At 48.3% G+C, this 23,449-nt stretch overlaps 1 protein-coding gene across 1 annotated transcript in view; it reads left to right on the forward strand.

Moving 5' to 3' along the window:
* snd1 (staphylococcal nuclease and tudor domain containing 1) overlaps positions 1-23,449 on the forward strand; it is a gene marked incomplete at its 5' end in the record, with an annotated part of 285,561 nt that overhangs the window by 146,432 nt on the left and 115,680 nt on the right. Inside the window, 1 exon segment of the mRNA XM_042297858.1 lies at positions 15,940-16,128. Within this exon segment, the coding sequence (XP_042153792.1) occupies positions 15,940-16,128 (189 nt within the window).

Genomic DNA, 23,449 nt, shown 5'->3' on the forward strand with positions numbered 1-23,449 from the left:
TTTTGTTCGTCCTCGGTATTTGTCATTAGGCCACATGTAGCCACTTTAATTAAGAGGCCCATTACCACAGCATTATCATCCAAAGCAGATCAATCCCATTAGGGGATCGATGAACGTTACTACCTATTTCTTTTTTAAGGTGATCTATATTTATAGATTTGACCCTGAAACCACGAGGCCTTCGATCCGGCAGAAGTGCCCCGCCATAATCTAACACGTCAAACTCATTCCACGGAGGGCTGAGCGCCGGGCGGGTTTTTGCTCCTCCATTGTACTTGACTGATGAATTAAGGTCACTGTTTAGTAAGGAACTCCGCTTACCTGGTTGTCTAGGTCTTAATTGAAAGGTAATAACAAAAACCAGCAGATACTAGGCCTTCCATGGACTGAGTTTGACCCTTCCTGGTCTAAAATGTGGGATCGTTTTAGATTGCTCCCCTGGTAGGTTGGGTGATGGACGTCACCAAGGTGTCATAGGCCTGTATGTCTGTTACCTCTTTCTCTTTGTTTAGGCCCCATGGGCCCAGGTCAAAGGTAGTGCACTATAAAGGGGAAGGGATCCATTTGGGATGCAGCCCAGGAAATGTCCACATAATGACCGTGGTCGTTATGTTTTGAAAGGATTATTAGGAAGAAGAAACAACCTTAATGATTTGAAGAGGAGCTCTTAGGGTGCTTGACAAATAGGCCCTTGGTCTGTAATGTGAAGCCATCATCATCCCAGCCTACCCTGCTATTACAGTGTTATTATGTGCAATTTATTCCCTTCATTACTGGTGGTGTTCCAGGTGTAATTTGGTGGTTATAAGGTTATGTGATGGCTAATTTAGGTGCTTGTGTGCGCAAACTCTATTCCATTCACTGGCAGCACTTCCCGAAGCCAATAGCTCAACATGCAACCCTCCACAGCTAATTAGACCCGGTCTTCTCTTTTCTGCTGAATATTATGAATCTTTCCATTTTCATTTATTCTCTTTAGTAAGCAGTGATTGACAAACACACACACACACCCATTAAGATGTCGTCCCCTCTCGGATAGCACTGTACGCACCGTTAACCTCGCAGCAGTGCTGTCAACAAACGTACCAACAGCGCTAACAAAACGCTGTACCAGAGACACACACACACACACACACCCACCCACCCTCCCCTTGCAGTGCTAGATAATAGAGCTGCCATGGCATTCACACGGCTGTCATACAGAAACCTGTCCTGCATAATGTATTTATTTATTTGGTTTCCTGTTTATCATCAGACATTTATTTAATTTATTTCCACATCACTATAAAACGCACCAGGTTTATCGATTTGTGTCTAGTTGGAATGCCAGTCCGGAACTCGGAGTGGGAAAATGTATAATTTATATGAACTGACAGTATATCCACCTAAAAGTGATCTATAATAGTGTTGGGGGGGAAATCGATACAGTTACATATCGTGATCTTATTTTTGCGATATGTTGTTTTGACTATTGCAATATTTTTTTGCACTAGTTGGCTGTACCTGGTCACCTTCATAGCTTTTCCTCCATGTTTAATTAATAGGGAGCAGATTTGTTTTCAGCACCTTATCTACATGACTGATCAAAACTCGTTTTTCTCATGACTCTCTTGTCCCTCTTTTATTTTTTTTTTTTATTTCACCTTTATTTAACCAGGTAGGCTAGTTGAGAACAAGTTCTCATTTACAACTGCGACCTGGCCACGATAAAGCATAGCAGTGTGAGCAGACAACACAGAGTTACACATGGAATAAACAATTAACAAGTCAATAACACAGTAGAAAACAAAGGGGGAGTCTATATACAATGTGTGCAAAAGGCATGAGGAGGTAGACGAATAGTTACAATTTTGCAGATTAACACTGGAGTGATAAATGATCAGATGGTCATGTACAGGTAGAGATATTGGTGTGCAAAAGAGCGGAAAAGTAAATAAATAAAAACAGTATGGGGATGAGGTAGGTGAAAATGGGTGGGCTATTTACCAATAGACTATGTACAGCTGCAGCGATCGGTTAGCTGCTCAGATAGCTGGTGTTTGAAGTTGGTGAGGGAGATAAAAGTCTCCAACTTCAGCGATTTTTGCAATTCGTTCCAGTCACAGGCAGCAGAGTACTGGAACGAAAGGCGGCCAAATGAGGTGTTGGCTTTAGGGATGATCAGTGAGATACACCTGCTGGAGCGCGTGCTACGGATGGGTGTTGCCATCGTGACCAGTGAATTGAGATAAGGCGGAGCTTTACCTAGCATGGACTTGTAGATGACCTGGAGCCAGTGGGTCTGGCGACGAATATGTAGCGAGGGCCAGCCGACTAGAGCATACAAGTCGCAGTGGTGGGTGGTATAAGGTGCTTTAGTGACAAAACGGATGGCACTGTGATATACTGCATCCAGTTTGCTGAGTAGAGTGTTGGAAGCCATTTAGTAGATGACATCGCCGAAGTCGAGGATTGGTAGGATAGTCAGTTTTACTAGGGTAAGCTTGGCGGCGTGAGTGAAGGAGGCTTTGTTGCCGAATAGAAAGCCGACTCTTGATTTGATTTTTGATTGGAGATGTTTGATATGAGTCTGGAAGGAGAGTTTGCAGTCTAGCCAGACACCTAGGTACTTATAGATGTCCACATATTCAAGGCCGGAACCATCCAGGGTGGTGATACTAGTCGGGCATGCGGGTGCAGGCAGCGATCGGTTGAAAAGCATGCATTTGGTTTTACTAGCGTTTAAGAGTAGTTGGAGGCCACGGAAGGAGTGTTGTATGGCATTGAAGCTTGTTTTGAGGTTAGATAGCACAGTGTCCAATGACGGGCCGGAAGTATATAGAATGGTGTCGTCTGCGTAGAGGTGGATCAGGGAATCGCCCGCAGCAAGAGCAACATCATTGATATACACAGAGAAAAGATTCGGCCCGAGAATTGAACCCTGTGGCACCCCCATAGAGACTGCCAGAGGACCGGACAGCATGCCCTCCGATTTGACACACTGAACTCTGTCTGCAAAGTAATTGGTGAACCAGGCAAGGCAGTCATCCGAAAAACCGAGGCTACTGAGTCTGCCGATGAGAATATGGTGATTGAGTCGAAAGCCTTGGCAAGGTCGATGAAGACGGCTGCACAGTACTGTCTTTTATCGATGGCGGTTATGATATCGTTTAGTACCTTGAGTGTGGCTGAGGTGCACCCGTGACCGGCTCGGAAACCAGATTGCACAGCGGAGAAGGTACGGTGGGATTCGAGATGGTCAGTGACCTGTTTGTTGACTTGGCTTTCGAAGACCTTAGATAGGCAGGGCAGGATGGATATAGGTCTGTAACAGTTTGGGTCCAGGGTGTCTCCCCTTTGAAGAGGGGGATGACTGCGGCAGCTTTCAATCCTTGGGGATCTCAGACGATATGAAAGAGAGGTTGAACAGGCTGGTAATAGGGGTTGCGACAATGGCGGCGGATAGTTTCAGAAATAGGGGTCCAGATTGTCAAGCCCAGCTGATTTGTACGGGTCCAGGTTTTGCAGCTCTTTCAGAACATCTGCTATCTGGATTTGGGTAAAGGAGAACTTGGAGAGGCTTGGGCGAGGAGCTGCCGGGGGGAGGAGCTGTTGGCCGAGGTTGGAGTAGCCAGGCGGAAGGCATGGCCAGCCGTTGAGAAATGCTTATTGAAGTTTTCGATAAACATGGATTTATCGGTGGTGACCGTGTTACCTAGCCTCAGTGCAGTGGGCAGCTGGGAGGAGGTGCTCTTGTTCTCCATGGACTTCAGTGTTCCAGAACTTTTTGGAGTTGGAGCTACAGGATGCAAACTTCTGCCTGAAGAAGCTGGCCTTAGCTTTCCTGACTGACTGCGTGTATTGGTTCCGGACATCCCTGAACAGTTGCATATTACGGGGACTATTCGATGCTATTGCAGTCCGCCACAGGATGTTTTTGTGCTGGTCGAGGGCAGTCAGGTCTGGGGTGAACCAAGGACTGTATCTGTTCTTAGTTCTGCATTTTTTGAACGGAACATGCTTATCTAAAATGGTGAGGAAGTTACTTTTAAAGAATGACCAGGCATCCTCAACTGACGGGATGAGGTCAATGTCCTTCCAGGATACCCGGGCCAGGTCGATTAGAAAGGCCTGCTCACAGAAGTGTTTTAGGGAGCGTTTGACCGTGATGAGGGGTGGTCGTTTGACTGCGGCTCCGTAGCGGATACAGGCAATGAGGCAGTGATCGCTGAGATCCTGGTTGAAGACAGCGGAGGTGTATTTGAAGGGCCAGTTGGTCAGGATGACGTCTATGAGGGTGCCCTTGTTTACAGAGTTAGGGTTGTACCTGGTGGGTTCCTTGATGATTTGTGTGAGATTGAGGGCATCTAGCTTAGATTGTAGGACTGGCGGGGTGTTAAGCATATCCCAGTTTAGGTCACCTAACAGAACAAACTCTGAGGCTAGATGGGGGCGATCAATTCACAAATGATGTCCAGGGCACAGTTGGGAGCTGAGGGGGGTCGGTAGCAGGCGGCAACAGTGAGAGACTTATTTCTGGAGAGAGTAATTTTCAAAATTAGTAGTTCGAACTGTTTGTGTATGGACCTGGAAAGTATGACATTACTTTGCAGGCTATCTCTCCAGTAGACTGCAACTCCTCCCCCTTTGGCAGATCTATCTTGACGGAAGATGTTATAGTTGGGTATGGAAATCTCTGAATTGTTGGTGGCCTTCCTGAGCCAGGATTCAGACACAGCAAGGACATCCGGATTAGCAGAGTGTGCTAGAGCAGTGAGTAAAACAAACTTAGGGAGGAGGCTTCTGATGTTGACATGCATGAAACCAAGGCTTTTACGATAACAGAAGTCAACAAATGAGGGTGCCTGGGGACATGCAGGGCCTGGGTTTACCTCCACATCACCCGCGGAACAGAGAAGGAGTAGTATGAGGGTGCGGCTAAAGGCTATCAAAACTGGTCGCCTAGAGCGTTGGGGACAGAGAATAAGAGGAGCAAGTTTCTGGGCATGGTAGAATATATTCAGGGCATAATGCGCAGACAGGGGTATGGTGGGGTGCGGGTACAGCGGAGGTAAGCCTAGGCACTGGGTGATGATGAGAGAGGTTGTATCTCTGGACATGCTGGTTGTAATGGGTGAGGTCACCGCATGTGTGGGAGGTGGGACAAAGGAGGTATCAGGGGTATGAAGAGTAGAACTAGGGGCTCCATTGTGAACTAAAACAATGATAACTAACCTGAGCAACAGTATACAAGGCATATTGACATTTGAGAGAGACATACAGCGAGGCATACAGTAATCACAGGTGTTGAGTTGGGAAAGCTAGCTAAAACAGTAGGTGAGACAACAGCTAATCAGCTAGCATAACAACAGCAGGTAAAATGGCATTGACTAGGCAACGGGGCCGACAGATAAAACATAAACAAGCAGAATGGAGTACCGTGATTAATGGACAGTCCAGCGTGCATCAGCTATGTAGCCAAGAGATCAGGGGGCAGCGGTGGATGGGGCAGGGGAGCTGGACTAGCGAGTGTTATCCAGGTTGAAAAAAAAGTTAACAATGACTAAATAGCTTGTAGCTAGTTAGCTGGTTGGCTTCTGGAGGTTCTTGAGTGTGTTCTAAAAATAAAAATAATAGCGATTCCGTGTCACATTGGGTGAGGCAGGTTTCCGGAAAGGTATAAACAGATTAAAAATCAAAAAGAGATAGAAAGTGAGTATGGGTCCGGTGCGTGTTTGGGACGCGGCGATTCAGACGGTTAGCAGGCCTGTGCTAACAAGCTAACAGTTCGTAGGCCCGGGCTAAACAAGCTAGCAGTTAGCAGGCCTGTGCTAACAAGCTAACAGTTCGTAGGCCCGGGCTAAACAAGGTAGCGGTTAGCGGGCCGAGTTTAGCAAGCAGGGAGATAGCGAGGGCTAGAGAGTTGGCCTTTGGGGGACGTCGCGATGGGGTGAGTCTGTTTATTCCTCTTCATGCGGTGACATCGATAGACCGGTCGTGGGTCCGGGTATTGTAGCCCAGGAGTATGCTACGGTGGTAGTACAGGTGCGCTGGCCGGGCTAGCTTCACGCTAAGTGGGTGGAAGCGCTAGCCAGGAGTAATCATCCGGGGTTGCGGTTTAGCTAGATAGCTAGTTGTGAAGATCCAGCTGAAAAATGTTCCGTTTGCGGTGGGAATCCGGGGATGAATCCGGGGATGAAAAATAAATAGGTCCGTTATGCTCTGGTTAGAGTCGCGTTGTTCGAGCTGGCGAGAGCTTTCCGAGCTAAAGGTTAGCTTAGCTGATGACCGATTAGCTGAAGACCGCTAGCATAGCTGGTGGTTAGCTAGCTAGCTTCAGTTGAGGGGTTCCGGTTCCGAAGTAAATATAAATACTTTAGGAAAAATAGCTGCATTGGGTGAGGCGGGTTGCAGGAGAGTATTTGGAAGCTTAGGTTTAGCAAAATGTTTTTGAAGAGATATGCGAAGAAAAATATGTAAAAAACGAAAAATATACGATATATACAAGGGACACGAGACAGGACGACTTACTGCTACGCCATCTTGGAACATCAGAATCAGAAGTCTGAAGCAGACAGATGGTGAGCAATATGTTTGGAACATCAAATTGTAATAAAATCACAGTATCAAATCACAATACAGTCAGTAGAGAATCGTGAAAATTGCAATACATGTCTTATCGGCGCCTAAATATCATAATAATGTTTTGTGAGGTCGCTGGCAATTCCCAGTCCTAATCTATATTTCAGTGAAAGGCGAGACGATGGATTTTGGCCGCACGGGCGCTGTTCGATACCTCTGAAATGGTGCTTTCAAGGTTGACTGGGAGCCCCACTGATTCAGCTCTCCTGTCCCATCAACGTCTCCTTTTATTCTCACAATGAACCACAGCCAATGTATTTATTTTATTTGTCTAAAAATATCGACATGAATTTTGGTCAAAGTTGTCCGTCGTTTTTGAGTTCGGGTTTTGAGTGGACGAGTCAGTGCAATCTCTCCTATGTCCCCGTACTTCTCTCTCTACCTCTTTTTCTCCATCCCTCTGTTTTCTCCATCCCTCTTTTCCACCATCCCTCTCTTTTCCTCCATCCCTCACTCTCTGATAAGATTCCTCTGAGCATGTTGATACCCTGTCCCCACGAGAGAGCTTTTTCCTTGTTGTACTATTCTTGTGGGGACCTAAAATCCCCCACAGTCCCCACAAGGATAGAAGAACCAACACACACACCCTTCGTGCAGATTACAGCTCACTCACTGCCACACGTCAGCCATGATACTTACATCTGAGGCTGACTGAGTCATTCTGCATTGTCCCAATGCACACAGTCTCTCACATCAATTGATTTGTAACTGAAACTCTCATGGAACTCAGCTGACTTGTATGATGATAAGGAACCCTCTCTGAGTGTTCCATCTCTTTTAATGTAGTGATGACACACAACCTGTTGACAGGTTTACATTACTCATAAAGAGCTTTTTATGTAAATGGATGAATCTGTGCCAACCTCTCCCTGCCTGCCTGCATTTCCTCTTGTTATTCACTCAGAAAGCTATGCTTACGTTTGCAAATTAGAGGCTATGGTTGAACCACAGACACGAACAGACACCCAGACAGACATGGACCCACACAGACACCCAGACAGGCAGACACCCAGACAGACACAGACCCACACAGAAACCCAGACAGGCAGACACCCAGACAGACACGGACCCACACAGACACCCAGACAGGCAGACACCCAGACAGACACCCAGACAGACACGGACCCACACAGACACCCAGACAGACATGGACCCACACAGACACCCAGACAGACACGGACCCACACAGACACCCAGACAGACATGGACCCACACAGACACCCAGACAGGCAGACACCCAGACAGACATGGACCCAGACAGGCAGACACCCAGACAGACACGGACCCAGACACCCAGACAGACACGGACCCACACAGACACCCAGACAGACACGGACCCACACAGACACCCAGACAGACACGGACCCACACAGACACCCAGACAGGCAGACACCCAAACAGACAGACAGAGACCCACAGACAGAGATCCACACAGGAAGAAAGAGACACAGAGAGACAGCGATCTACACAGGCAGACAGAGACCCCGACAGAGACCCACACACACACAGACAGACAGACCCACATAGACAGACAGACAGACAGACACATGCACACAGACAGACACACATGCACACAGACAGATAGACACAGCCACATGCACACAGACTGATAGGCACTCGCGCGCACACACAGACTGACAGGCACTCGCGTGCGCACACACAGACAGATGCGCACGCAGACCGCGCACACGCAGACAGGCGCACAGACATGCAGACAGACACGCACACAGAGAGACAGACAGTAGTGACAATCAGAATCCAACCTGAGAAGCACCAGATCTCCTCTCTCCTGTGTTTTACGACCACCGGCAGCTCTTTGACTTCTGCAGCGCTGCGTTTATACACAGCAGAACGAGGCCTGGTAATTGGACAGTGCCGTAAAAAAAGCAGATTTAAAGTGTGTGAGAGATAGTCACTGGTGATTGAAGACACCAGGAAGTGAGAGTATCTCTGTCTCCTGATTCCCAGGTGGGGACGACGTTAAATCGAGGTCCCGGCTCATTCGACTTCCCAAACAATCGTGAGAGCTTATCAAAAGGCGTTAGGGTTTAATTTCAAACCCCGGGGGACTTTTTTGTATGAGAAGTGTGGCCCTTTGGTGACATCTTAACCATCTAATCCCACCCTTTGAAACAGCCAAGTGAATTAGCGACTAGTGAGCTAAGTCTGTAGTAGTTGATCAGCTAAAAGTCCTTCTAAGCCCTCCTCTTCAATGGACTCCAAAAAAGGATTGGTCTTTTATAGTCTTTGTAGTCTTAAACAATGAGTTCCACTCTCTTGTTTTGTGTTGTTTTTTTTGTTTTGAACACCTGTTTACAATCCCAGCATTTAGGAGATTACCGGAGCTACATTTGTGTTCTGACGGGAGCCATTTTGGCTCCTTCAAGCCCTCCACTGGGAGCCATCTGGGCTCTGCTCTAAAGCAGTCGCCCCTCCCCACCCCTAGCCCTCCATTGTGAGCGTATTTACTTTGGACGGGAAACTAAAGTGGTTCGCGTGGGCCGCCAATCAGCCACCACAGCTCAGATCAGCTCCAGAGCTCCGGGGTTGTGAATGCAGTCTGTTACCTCAGAGAGAGAGAGAACAAGCCCAGGCAGGTGCATGCTTGCTTGGGCTGCGCTTTGTCTGTTTTGCAGGGTAGTCCCCGAGCGGTGAAAGGCCCACGGTAATCAATGGGCCACATTATCACCTCTGCTGGGGGGCCCCTGAGTGGCCTTAGAAACACTGTGCCAGGCATGATGCTTTAGTCAGCCCACAGCCACTCAGTACACTGCCAGCCCATTCCATGGTGTTGGTATGCAGGCGATAGGTAAGACATGGTCTTTGCCAGTGAGAAGGTGACAAAACAACCAGATATTGAGCTGTAGCAGGAGATAATGAGGTGTGTGTACATGCGTTTACACACGTGTGTTGCCGCCCGCCAGGTTGTCCATTAGTGTGTAATGTGATTCCGTAGCCCATGTTGCTCAGTAGGATCATTTCTGACCATTAGGCTTCACAAAGCTCTGCTGCCATTATTTTAGTATTTGTGCTGTTGTCAAGTGGCGAGCAAATGTCCCTTCCATTATGCCTCCTGTAGTTATATATGTGGTCCAGCAGATAGGCACACTAATCAGTACTGCAGTGAAGGAAACGTGTGTGTGTGTACTCCCGTGTGTGTGTACTCCCGTGTGTGTGTACTCCCGTGTGTGTGTACTCCCGTGTGTGTGTACTCCCGTGTGTGTGTACTCCCGTGTGTGTGTACTCCCGTGTGTGTGTGCTCCCGTGTGTGTGTGTGCTCCCGTGTGTCCCGTGTGCTCCCGTGTGTGCGTGTGCTCCCGTGTGTGCTCCCGTGTGTGCGTGTGCTCCCGTGTGTGCTCCCGTGTGTGCGTGTGCTCCCGTGTGTGCTCCCGTGTGTGCGTGTGCTCCCGTGTGTGCTCCCGTGTGTGCGTGTGCTCCCGTGTGTGCTGTGCCCCGTGTGTGCGTGTGCTCCCGTGTGTGCGTGTGCTCCCGTGTGTGCGTGTGCTCCCGTGTGTGCGTGTGCTCCCGTGTGTGCGTGTACTCCCGTGTGTGTGTACTCCCGTGTGTGTGTACTCCCGTGTGTGTGTGTGCTCCCGTGTGTGTGTGTGCTCCCGTGTGTGTGTGTGCTCCCGTGTGTGTGTGCTCCCGTGTGTGTGTGTGCTCCCGTGTGTGCGTGTGCTCCCGTGTGTGCGTGTGCTCCCGTGTGTGCATGTGCTCCCGTGTGTGCGTGTGCTCCCGTGTGTGCGTGTGCTCCCGTGTGTGCGTGTGCTCCCGTGTGTGCGTGTGCTCCCGTGTGTGCGTGTGCTCCCGTGTGTGCGTGTGCTCCCGTGTGTGCGTGTGCTCCCGTGTGTGCGTGTGCTCCCGTGTGTGCGTGTGCTCCCGTGTGTGCGTGTGCTCCCGTGTGTGCGTGTGCTCCCGTGTGTGTGTGCTCCCGTGTGTGTGTGTACTCCCGTGTGTGTGTACTTGTCCATTCAGTCCCCCCTACAAAGCTTTCTTACTACGCCCCATTTTCCCTTTGTCCTTCATCTCTTTCCCTTTCTCTCACAGCTTCTCTTCTATACCTCTCCCTCTTTACTATCTCTCCCTCTTTCCCCTATCCCCACTGTCTCTCTCTCTCCCCCCCTGTCTCTCTCTCTCTCCCCCCACTCTCTCTCTCTCCCCCCCCCACTGTCTCTCTCTCTCTCTCTCTCTCTCCCCCCACTGTCTCTCTCTCTCTCCCCCCACTGTCTCTCTCTCTCTTCCCCCCACTGTCTCTCTCTCTCTTCCCCCACTCTCTCTCTCTCCCCCACTGTCTCTCTCTCTCCCCACTGTCTCTCTCTCCCCCCACTGTCTCTCTCTCTCCCCACTGTCTCTCTCTCCCCCCACTGTCTCTCTCTCTCCCCACTGTCTCTCTCTCTCCCCCACTGTCTCTCTCTCTCTCTTCCCCCCACTCTCTCTCTCCCCCACTGTCTCTCTCTCCCCCCACTGTCTCTCTCTCTCCCCACTGTCTCTCTCTCTCCCCCACTGTCTCTCTCTCTCTCTCCCCCACTGTCTCTCTCTCTCTCTCTCCCCCACTCTCTCTCTCTCTCTCTCCCTCTCCCACTCTCTCTCTCTCCCCCCCTCTCTCTCTCTCTCTCTCTCCCCCACTCTCTCTCTCTCTCTCTCTCCCTCTCTCCCCCACTCTCTCTCTCTCTCCCACTCCCTCTCTCTCTCTCTCTCTCTCTCCCCAGTGTCTCTCTCTCTCTCTCTCTCCCACTGTCTCTCTCCACTGTGTCTCTCTCTCTCTCACTGTCTCTCTCTCTCTCTCTCACTGTCTCTCTCTCTCCCCCACTGTCTCTCTCTCTCCCCCACTGTCTCTCTCTCTCCCCACTGTCTCTCTCTCTCCCCCACTGTCTCTCTCTCTCCCCCACTGTCTCTCTCTCTCCCCCACTGTCTCTCTCTCTCCCCCACTGTCTCTCTCTCCCCCCACTGTCTCTCTCTCTCCCCCACTGTCTCTCTCTCTCCCCCCACTGTCTCTCTCTCTCCCCACTGTCTCTCTCTCCCCCCACTGTCTCTCTCTCCCCCCACTGTCTCTCTCTCTCCCCCACTGTCTCTCTCTCTCCCCCACTGTCTCTCTCTCTCCCCCACTGTCTCTCTCTCCCCCACTCTCTCTCTCTCTCCCCCACTGTCTCTCTCTCTCTCCCCACTGTCTCTCTCTCCCCCCCACTGTCTCTCTCTCTCCCCCCACTGTCTCTCTCTCTCTCTCCCCCCACTGTCTCTCTCTCTCTCCCCCCACTGTCTCTCTCTCTCTCTCCCCCACTGTCTCTCTCTTCTCCCCACTGTCTCTCTCTTCCCCCACTGTCTCTCTCTTCCCCCACTGTCTCTCTCTTCCCCCACTGTCTCTCACTTCCCCCACTGTCTCTCTCTTTCCCCACTGTCTCTCTCTTCCCCCACTCTCTCTCTTCCCCCACTCTCTCTCTCTCTTCCCCCACTCTCTCTCTCTCTCCCCCCACTCTCTCTCTCTCTCTCTCTCCCCCCACTGTCTCTCTTTCTCCCCCACTCTCTCTCTCTCTCTCTCTCCCCACTGTCTCTCTTTCTCCCCACTCTCTCTCTCTCTCTCTCTCTCTCTCTTTCTCCCCCACTCTCTCTCTCTCTCCCACTGTCTCTCTCTCTCTCTCTCTCTCTCTTCTCCCCTATCCCCACTGTCTCTCTCTCTCCCACTGTCTCTCTCTTTCCCCACTGTCTCTCTCTCTCTCTCTCTTCCCTATCCCCACTGTCTCTCTCTCTCCCACTGTCTCTCTCTCTCTCTCCCACTGTCTCTCTCTCTCTCTCTCACTGTCTCTCTCCCTCTCTCTCTCTCTCTCTCCCCCCACTGTCTCCCTCTCTCTCTCTCTCTCTCTCTCTCTCTCTCTCCCACTGTCTCTCTCTTTCTCTCTCTCTCTTTCCCCCCACTGTCTCTCTCTCTCTCTCTCTCTCTTTCCCCTATCCCCACTGTCTCTCTCTCTCCCACTGTCTCTCTCTCTCTCTCTCCCTCTGTCTCTCTCTTTCTCTCTCTCTCTCTCCCCCCACTGTCTCTCTCTCTCTCCCCCCCCACTGTCTCTCTCTCTCTTTCTCTCTCTCTTCCCCCCCACTGTCTCTCTCTCTCTCCCCCCCACTGTCTGTCTCTCTTTCTTTCTCTCTCTCTTTCCCCTATCCCCACTGTCTCTCTCTCTCTCTCCCCCCCCACTGTCTCTCTCTCCCCCCACTCTCTCTCTCTCTCTCCCCCCACTGTCTCTCTCTCTCCCACTGTCTCTCTCTCTCTCCCACTGTCTCTCTCTCCCCCCACTGTGTCTCTCTCTCCCCACTGTCTCTCTCTCCCCCCACTGTCTCTCTCTCCCCCCACTGTCTCTCTCTCTCCCCCCCCACTGTCTCTCTCTCTCTTCCCCCACTGTCTCTCTCTCTCCCCCACTGTCTCTCTCTCTCCCCCCACTGTCTCTCTCTCTCCCCACGGTCTCTCGCTCTCCCCACTGTCTCTCTCTCTCCCCCACTGTCTCTCTCTCTCTCCCCCACTGTCTCTCTCTCTCTCTCCGAGTCCCGTGTCTGTCTCTGACGTATGTACTCAGGTTGTCATGAACAGGTAATGGATCTACTTGTTATCACGTTTTAATGTCGTTGCTTTTAATGCTCAACAAGACGTTTGTTTCCCCAGCGTCGCTAAGTGGCCACCAGAGAGGTTTACAACGTCCCCAAGTCAGTCCCAGTTGTGGTGGCGGAGAGAAAAGATGTCTCAACCAGCAGCATGTCTTTCAGACCGTCAGATTGAAATGTGCAGCGAATGATCAGAAAAGCTTTTTGAGATTGTAAATACAGCCGCAATAAGCTGTCGCCGAGGAGTGGCCGACTTTACGCGCCATCAATACAACTGGCATCAATATCCCTCTTGTGTTCTACCAAGTGTGTGTGGAGCGATTGTGTGTGTATGTCCACAACTGTGTGTGTGAGACTAATATATTTGGCCCCATAGAACCATAATTCCATTCCCTATTGACCTGTATGTTCTGTACCTCTTTACTCTGGTAGTGAATAGTGCTGCTGAATGGTAATGTAATGGATTGCATTATCGGTCCAGTTTGACACATTGAAATTGAATATCTACTCAATTGCTCAAATTAAGCAAGTGATTTTCTTTGGCAGCCCATAGTGAATAGGATGCTCCTGATGGATAACACACACACTCCTATTTACGCTGATTAGTACCAAACATCCCACTGCTCTACTTCTTTTTCCTCACATCGTTCAATTTCTCCTCCTCTCCATTTCTCCTCCTCCCCGTTTCTCCTTCTCCCTCTCTCCGTTTCTCCTTCTCCCTCTCTCCATTTCTCCTTCTCTCCGTTTCTCCTTCTCCCGCTCTCCATTTCTTCCCTCCATCCACTCATTTCCACTCTCAATTTTTGTCTGACATCGAGCGTTGGGGTGCTGACATTTTTGGGGCCTGTGGTTTGTGAAGACCCAGTGAGGGGTGGAGAGGATAATGAGCATCAGCCTGTTCTTTGGAGAGAGCGCTGCCTGCTAGCTCCAGCTCACTACAGACCCTTCCCTCCACTCACCCTCACCTCCCTGCTTGACATTTAAGTGCTGGGAGGTGCAGTGTGTCTGTAATAGCCTGGTTGTATAACTGGCAGGCCAGTTAGAGAGAGGTGGGAATGGGGAGGAAGGGAGGGAAGAGAGAGGGAAATTGGGTAGGGGGGAGAGAAAGGGAGGGAGATCGGGGAGGGTGAGAAAGAGAGAGGAAGGAGGGGAGAGGAGAAATAGAGGGAGGGAAGAGATGAGGAACTTGTCATCCGTTGTCAATCCTTGTCTATCTGTCCTCTTAACACCATGTTGAGGACGTAACATTGGCACATAAACACACCTTGAGTCAGTGTGTGTGTATACTGAACCAGACAGACACATGGTAGTGTACTGTAGCAGTAGTGTGGGGAGGGATCCTGCAGTCACACTTCAACTTATCCATTTACACATAACATCTAACCCCATTTAACCAAGCATGCCAAGACAGGTCAGAAAGCCTCAGAACTCTTCCCCCCCCTCCCCCACGAGGCAACATTACTTAACATGACCCCCTCGCCTTCTCTCAAACCCCCCCAAGACCCAGCTAGGAGCTGGGGGAGAAAGCAGGAAACACGGCCTATGTTTGTCCCTGTTTCCACCGCAGCGTGTTGTCATTATTGTGTTTAATCAAAGTGCAGATTATGCTCTCATTAAAAAGCTTTTTACTTTGACTGTGGATACAAGGCACAGAGGAACAAGGCATTTGCGTCAGATTTCCCACGGGGCCCACAGAGGCTAAGCAGCCAGTGTCTTAATCGTTTGACTTTCTCCACACCTGGCTCTCTCTCTTCTCTCTCCTACTCTGCCGTCGGAGGGAAAAAACAACACCATATTGATTTGCCTTTCTCTCCTCCCACGCTTTATGAAACAAAACGTAATGAATAGGTAATTCTCCTGAATAGGCAGATTTTGGTTATTGTCTCCAAAGGGCTAATGTTGTTAAATACCCGGCACTTTGTCAGCAGCAGGGTTAGCACCACAGGGAATGCAATTTGGCTCGCACTAATTGCAAAAGATTTTGAAAATGTGTGGGAACTTCACTCTATAACGGTATTGAAGTTGGTAGATGAAGTTTGGACTCGATACTGAATTAGAAAATCTTTTAAAGGCCTTTTCAAGGTTGTTGGCATCAGCTAAGTCAAGAGGGAAAACATGGTGAAGTTTACTATTATACTATTCAATTATGGATCTGCTCCAGCTAATCATGGATGTGTTTTGTTATAGAACTATGAGATGTTCCTCAGCTGTCCCCTAAAAAACAATCATGGTCTATTAGTTTTCCAGCTCAGTCACTTTCCGACTTTTCTTTTCCTAACTTTTTGAAACGCAAATTTTCATGACCTTTATATTCCAGTACTTTTCCAGTCCTTTCATATGGTGTCCCTGTAAACAGGCCTCCACGGCTCAGAGACCAATGGGATCAATCTGGGGGTCCTGAGTCGTCTTGGAGGTCTAACCCACTGAGTGTCTCCGCTGGGTGTAATTGTGCATGAAAGATGAGCGCGGCGGCGGCGACCAAAACAGCGCGAAGGCCAACTGACAGTGAGAGAGCTGCCACATCAGCTGTGTTCGTGCGAGCTCAAGGCTCTCAGATCGATAGCGAGCTCAGGGGCCTCCAATGATCTGTCTATTTAAGGACAGGAGAGTGTCTCCTGCTTCAGAGCACCCTCCTCGCTTTCTCTAATAGAATCTCAAACCTTATCCCGATACAGTACATTAACCCAGTCTCATTTCTCCCTCCTCTTCTGTCTCCTCCCTCTCCTCTGGCAGGTGGAGGTGGAAGTAGAGAGTATGGACAAGGCTGGTAACTTCATCGGCTGGCTTCACATCGAGGGGGTCAACCTGTCGGTGGCGCTGGTAGAGAACGCCCTATCGAAGGTCCACTTCACGGCCGAGCGTAGCTCCTACTACAAGACCCTGGTATCCGGAGAGGAGGCCTCTCGTCTCAGGAAAGACAAGGTAAGTCATCAGTTTGCCCCGTGTTTTTGCATTTTTTTAGCATTTTTAGCATTTTGGGGTTATATATAGAGTGTGTGATTCTCTTTATTATAGTTTATTCTTCGTTAGTCAGCACCTCCACACAAAATACTTTTTCTGGGTGTGTTCCAGCTCATGTTTTTAATTCTAGTGTTTTGGGGTTAGGAATCTTTGTTAGCCCTGAGGGTGCTTTTGTTTGTTAGTGTTTTGGGGTTAACAATCTTTGTTAGCCCCGAGGGTGCTTTTGTCTGTTAGTGTTTTGGGGTTAACAATCTTTGTTAGCCCCGAGGGTGCTTTTGTTTGTTAGTGTTTTGGGGTTAACAATCTTTGTTAGCCCCGAGGGTGCTTTTGTTTGTTAGTGTTTTGGGGTTAACAATCTTTGTTAGCCCTGAGGGCACTTTTGTTTGTTAGCACTTAACCATTAGCATCAGGCTTAGTTTGCATGGCCTTTAGGGCTCATCCTAACTAGAGGTCTTCACGGATCCACCTGTACCCAAATACCGGAGACCCGATCCCGGGTCCAGATCCATAATTCCTAATGAATCCACGTGTCTGGGTATGATCTGATATGATTGTCATGGGTCTGGTTATGATCTGATATGATTGTCATGGGTCTGGTTATGATCTGATATGATTGTCACGGGTCTGGTTATGATCTGATATGATTGTCACGGGTCTGGTTATGATCTGATATGATTGTCACGGGTCTGGGTATGATCTGATATGATTGTCACGGGTCTGGGTATGATCTGTTATGAATGTCACTGGTCTGGGTATGATCTGACATGATTGCCACAGGTCTGGTTATGATCTGACATGGGTCTGGTTATGATCTGACATGGGTCTGGTATGATCTGACATGATTGCCATGGGTCCAGTTATGATCTGACATGATTGCCACGGGTCCGGTTATGATCTGACATGATTGCCACGGGTCTGGTTATGATCTGACATGATTGCCACGGGTCTGGTTATGATCTGACATGATTGCCACGGGTCTGGTTATGATCTGATATTGTCACGGGTCTGGGTATGATCTGTTGTGATTGTCACGGGTCTGGTTATGATCTGATATTGCCACAGGTCTGGTTATGATCTTATATTGTCACGGGTCTGGTTATGATCTGATATTGTCACGGGTCTGGTTATGATCTGTTGTGATTGTCACGGGTATGATCTGTTGTGATTGTCACGGTTATGATCTGATATTGTCACGGGTCTGGTTATGATCTGTTGTGATTGTCACGGGTCTGGTTATGATCTGTTGTGATTGTCACGGGTATGGGTATGATCTGTTGTGATTGTCACGGGTCTGGTTATGATCTGATATGATTGTCATGGGCCTGTGTATGATCTGATATGATTGTCACGGGTCTGGGTTATGTGTAGTAGAGAGAGAGAAATGGTATTTATGCTGATGCTCTTGCTTTTCATGAGAGTGGAGCGTGTAGCTTGTTGCTGCTGTTAAGCCAATCATAAATCATCAAATCGGCAATAGGCTACAGTCATAGAGCCTCCTTGTGTGGCAAAAGATAGATGTCTAATCAATGGAAGATTGAAAAGTTAAAGGGGGAGGATAGGTTACCACGTCCAAGAGCCAACAGGTAGGCTGCTACTTAATATTCTGCAGGGAGTTGTTGTTTGTAACAGTAGGATTAGAAAGCTCATTCACTGCAGCTTCAGTAAGCCTAGCTAGCTAACGTTATCTAGCTTAACTAGGTTCTCCCGTTTTGATGTATTCAAGACAGGTACTATGTAATCATATTTGATGATAAATAACCTAGCTATGACAGCTATTAGTCTACTATGGCTTGGTTACTGTCTCTTGTCTCTCCATCCTCCCTGCTCCCTGTGTCACTCGCTCACAGTACAGTCCCTCCGCAGCCTGATACAGCAGTACATCTCTCTCTCCTCTTGTGCTTTATCATCTCCGGTTATTAAAGTATCTTTTAAAAAAAGCTTTTCTGCTGCTTCCCTTACTTAGATTGGATCGGGTCTGGATCCGACCAGGTCTATACTGAACGGGTCTAGTTGTCCTCGGGTCTGTTCGAGCCTAGCAGTCATTGGGTCCGTTTGGTCTCTATATTTAAAACATTTATTTATGCATATCTGGTCCATGTGGGAATAATTTAGGCAACAACAAAACTTTGAAGTGGTAAGAGATGGTGAAATCATTTGGAATAGGGTTAGTATTTGTGGAAAAGTTGGGCTAGTTAGCTAGAAGACATGGACTCCAAGACTAGTTGGTATTACAATGTCCAGTGGACTTGGGCACCAAGACCAGTACTAGTTGACATCACTCAGTTCCTGTCTTAACTTTAAACAGCTAGTTAGCATGAATGCTATGGTTAGCAACACAGTTAAAAAGGCATTTCATAATATCTGCTGAGAGACCGTGTCCTTGTGTTAGAGATCTGGTGTCACCCCGTCATCATACTATATCAATTTCCTCCAAATACATCAATCTCATCTGTTGCATGGAGAAAGCCAGCCAATGATGAGAGTGGTGAGACTGATGCTACGTCTTTGGGGAGGAGAATTGCCACATATTCCCCCGTTATCATTGACGCCTCCTTTCCCTTCCTATCGCAGGCCTTTGATGGATGGAGGCCCTCTCTCTTAGTGATCCCAATCTCTCCCTCCATTTTCATTATGCCAGATGAATTCAGTCCTGGGCCAGCTGTCTCGCCCGTCCTCTATCCCCGCTACCACTCTCTCTACCTCTCCCTGCTATGCCCAACGCTTTGGGAAGCTGCCGCATCTGCTTTTCTCCTATCATTGGAATGATCTACTGCTGGAGCCAAGCAGGGACTGTGTTCCCTGTCCTTCCTCTGAATCCATCACGGCTCTAGCAGCAGTATATGAGAAACATCCATCTGAGTGGTGGGGATAGGGAGTGAACCTGGGGCCGGAGTACAAAGTAAATCTAATCTCCCACGATGTGCCATGGATGCATGTCGTCTGCTGAGTCGGCGGTGAGGAGAGAGCTCTTTTTGGCCTCCCTACCAGTCTGTCCCTCTCCATCGTCTGTCCAGGAGTACAGGCCAGATTGGCTTCGTGTTGCAGACCTGACCTGAGAGCAGTGTGTGAGTGTTGTTGTGATTGTCCCTAGAGAGCAGAGCTTAAGAGGGCAACAGTGAGATTCTCTCTTTCTCTACTTGGCCTAACCGTCAGTTGTGGCCCTCGAGGGCTGTGATTGTGTCTGAAGTGGGTTTCCCTGAGTGGCATTGAGCCGAAAGACAACGCCCGCCCCCCCGTGTGTGTACGTGTATATATGTGTCTGGGGCAGAGGTTTGTGTGCTGTGTACATCCTGGGGGTCAGACGAGAGGCGGAGGGGTTGTGGATATAATTAACCCTTCGGGACCTGGCGGAGGAAAAGCTGAGCGCAGCCGGGCCGTCCTTCGCTAGGTGTACCATCCTCCTCTCTCATCTTCCTCTTCTTCCCCCTGTCTCTTTTTATTGCCCCCCCTGGCTGTGGAGAAATTGTTGTTGCTGTGTCAGGCGTATCCCCCGACAAGAAAGGGGGCTTGGCGTAATGAAGTGGACTCTGAGGGGTCCAGAGAAACCCTCATTAAAGTCTCCACCGCTGGGGGAGCAGGGACCGGGGCATGGGGGGGGGGGTGTTGTTCCTAAAACGAAACTGCTTGGCTTGAGTGACTTTTGTCGATATGAGGTTTTCTTTGCGCGACGACGCCAATGGGAGCAGGTCGTTACGGTTGAAATGAAAGCTCTCCCAAAGTTGTCCGCTTCTGTTTTTATCTTTATGGCCATCAGCATATTTGGGCTCGGAGATCAGCATCTCTTAAATTGATGTCTGCCTCCGTTGTGCAAGACTCAGCTCAACCCTGTCCCATTTAGATAGGAAGGTCAAGGCCTGGTCACACCACATGCCTAATTCTGTTCTGCCACATCTATCTGGATGAGCGGTTGCATCATTTTGAGACTACAGATAGACTTGGCGGGTGCAGTGGTGGTCAGAGCTGTCTCTCTAACAGTTAATTTGTCAAGGCAAGAAGCTAATCTTCACCCCAAACCCCTAACATGACTTAACCACTGTCTAGAGAATAGATGGAGTACGTTTTTACTTGTTCACGCTACCACGTTCCCCAAGGGGTACCACCCCCCCTGCTCAACTGAAACAGTGGTGCACAGAATGCAAAAATATTCTTAGAAATATTTAATCTCCACACATTAACAACTCCAATAGCTCAAATAAAAGATAAACACCTTGTTCATCTACCCAGCAAGTCAGATTTCTAAAATGTTTAAGGCGAAAACATAGCACATATTTATGTCAAACCACCACCAAAGATACGGCTAATTTAAATAGCCATATTTGTCGAACAAAAGATGCAATCACAAAAGCAGGATTAAAAGAAAAATAATTCACTAACCTTTTGAAAATCTTCATCAGATGACAGTGATAGGACATGTTATACAGTACATTTATGTTTTTTTCAATAATATGCAATTTATATCCATAAATCACTGTACATTGACGGCCATGTTCAAAAATGCTACTAAAATGTCCGGAGAAATTATGATAACTCCGCCAGATAACAGCAATACACATCATAAACTTTGACTAAATATACATGTTCTACATATAGTTAGAAAGATACACTCCTTCTTAATGCAATCGCTTTGTCACATTTATTTTTAACGTTACAGAAATCATTCATTTTTCAATAATCTGAGATGGCGCTCAGACATTAGCAATATTTCTCCGCTATGTTGGAGTCAACAGAAACACAAAATTACCACATAAATATTCCCTTACCTTTGATGGTCTTCGATCATAAGTCGTGTAAGGAGTCATACTTACCAAAAACTGCGTTTGGTTTTCAAGTCTGTGTCTTTGTGTTCTCAAACGCGACAAATTCCGACTGAAATGCAGCCAAAATTCAAGGGGTTGCGCATCAAAACTTCAAAATTACATATTATATGTCGACTAAACTGGTCAAACTAAGTGCAGAATCAAGCTTCAGGATGTTCTAAAAGTGCAAAAAAATTCTCAACTCGAACAGACAAACCGGTATCGTGTAGTGATTCCTGGAACAAAGGGAACTCCAGGCGCAAAATGCGCATGAAAGTGCATGTGTTTTCACGTGACACCAATGCTTTTGCCCGCCAACGGGTCAAAGCCCGCGCGATTTTCACAATGAAACGCCCTATTGAAAGAAGACATCTCGCTGAAGAGATAGAAACTGTTCCCAGATCCGTAGCTGGTTGGGAAGGGTGGGGGCGATGACGTCAAAGTTGGCCCAACTTTCCTGATGACAGAGAGAGTTTGGGAGAATGGCTGCCCTGTGAGTTCTGCTTTACATACAGACATAATTTGAACGTTTTTAGAAGCTTTAGAGTGTTTTCTATTCAATAATAATTATTATATGCATATATTAGCAATTTTGGTCAGATTTTTTTTCTGTTTACTATGGGCACGCAATTCCTCCAAAGGGGGCAGTATTCTGCCTAGCCCTAACAGGTTTTAAGCAATAAGGCACAAGGGGGTTTGTGGTATAGGGCCAATAAACCATGGCCAAGGGCTGTTCTGAAGCACGACGCAACGCGGAGTGCCTGCATACAGCCCTTAGCCGTGGTATAATGGCCATATATCACAAACCCCCGAGGTGCCTTATTGCTGCTATAAACTGTTTACTAACGGAATTATAGCTGTAAAAATAAGTGTTTATACGTGGTATACGGTCTGATATACCATGACTGTCAGCCAATCAGCTTATAATTAGTGTTACGTTACAAAGCACTACTCATTTTATTCCTATGCCCCGGCCCATTTTAATGCCTTCTCTTGTTTGTTTTGTGAAAGCATTCTCGTGTACCGGGACTTCTCTCTGGATGGTGGAAGAATCTGATTCCTGCTTACGAAGCATCACTGTAAACAAGGTCTACTGAAACACTGCCTGTATCCTGCTGCCGAACAAGTGCCATTGCATTTGTTTGTGTTACACTCCCACTATTCACATGCTGGGAGAGCGAGAGGGGACGGTGGGTTTTGTACAGTAACAATTCCGCTCAAAGTGGAACGGAGCAACAAAAAAAATCTATTCAGGCCTAGTTTTACGAGTTCCCAAAGAATGAGGTCGGTAAGGGCACCGGAGGGTGGTGGTGCACCTCAAGGGACAATCACAACAACACTCACACAAACACAAAAATGAAAGTGTTCTGAAATGAAGAGAGACTGGGAGAAAAGAACAATCTGTTCAGAATACCAAAGCTCTCTTTTTGTTGCTATGCAGCCCAGTGGGTTTTATTGTCCTCCTTAGTTGTTGTTGACTTGCAATTCTGGCTCTTGTCAATGTTTGACTCCTCCATAGGAGCCCCGCCCCCTGCCTCAGCACACCCAGCCAGTAGGCTGTGATAGAGGAAAAAACGAACACACTGATAATTGGAGCGGCCTAATTATGAAGAAGTAAATCAAGAATGGGTCCTTGATAAAACCAGAGCCCCTGTTTCTGTTGAGCAAGTGGTTTTCTGCTGTAATTACCCGGTAGTGAAAGAGATTAGCTTCCTCTGATAGGCCTTCAGAGAGCGAGAGAGAGAAGGAGGGACGAGCAAGATTATATGACCTTCCTGGTGATCCCCCTATCTTAGTCCCATTTTTCTGCCTTCTACAGAGACCACTCCCCATCCATCCTCCCTTTGTTCTCTCATCTTTCCCCAGTCTTCCCTCCTTCTCTCCCTCCCTCCCTCCTTCTCTCCTTAATCATCCTCGTAATACCTCTAATTAACTGGAATCATGCTTCTTCACAAATGCAGTCATGACCTTATTCCCCTGAACTTCCTTCCTTCATCTGACAGTGGGAGGGGAGGGTGAGATGGGCTGCGTTGTCGGCTGTACTGTTTCGTGTGAATACCATTTTGAGAGTCTCTGGCACCTGCATTGCCCGTGACCTTTTAAGAACAGCAGAATCCCTCGGGAGGTAAAGCTTGGCCGACCGCAGTACTGTCTCGTTTTACATCCGTCCGTCAACGTGCATCCGTCTGTCTGAGAATTTAAAAGTACCTCGGGTTTGACGTTGGAACTCCTCCCAAACCGCGTCCTTGAGGACGACTGATTGAAGTTCATAATCCGGTTTCAGCTGGGTTTTTGGGAGGAATCCAAGCGTTAGGAGAGACTGACTACTGTTCCACCGCCTCAGGGGCTGTTTGAATAACCAGAGCTACTAGCCAGAGCGTCTCTGGTAATGTAAGGGAAATCAACGTTAACATGTCCCATGTTTGGCCGACAAGCACTGTAAGCATGTCCTGATTTTTGTTGATACACAGCAATCTTAACTCTTG

This window comes from Oncorhynchus tshawytscha, linkage group LG15 (assembly GCF_018296145.1).
Source record: "Oncorhynchus tshawytscha isolate Ot180627B linkage group LG15, Otsh_v2.0, whole genome shotgun sequence".
NCBI classification, from domain to species: domain Eukaryota; kingdom Metazoa; phylum Chordata; class Actinopteri; order Salmoniformes; family Salmonidae; genus Oncorhynchus; species Oncorhynchus tshawytscha.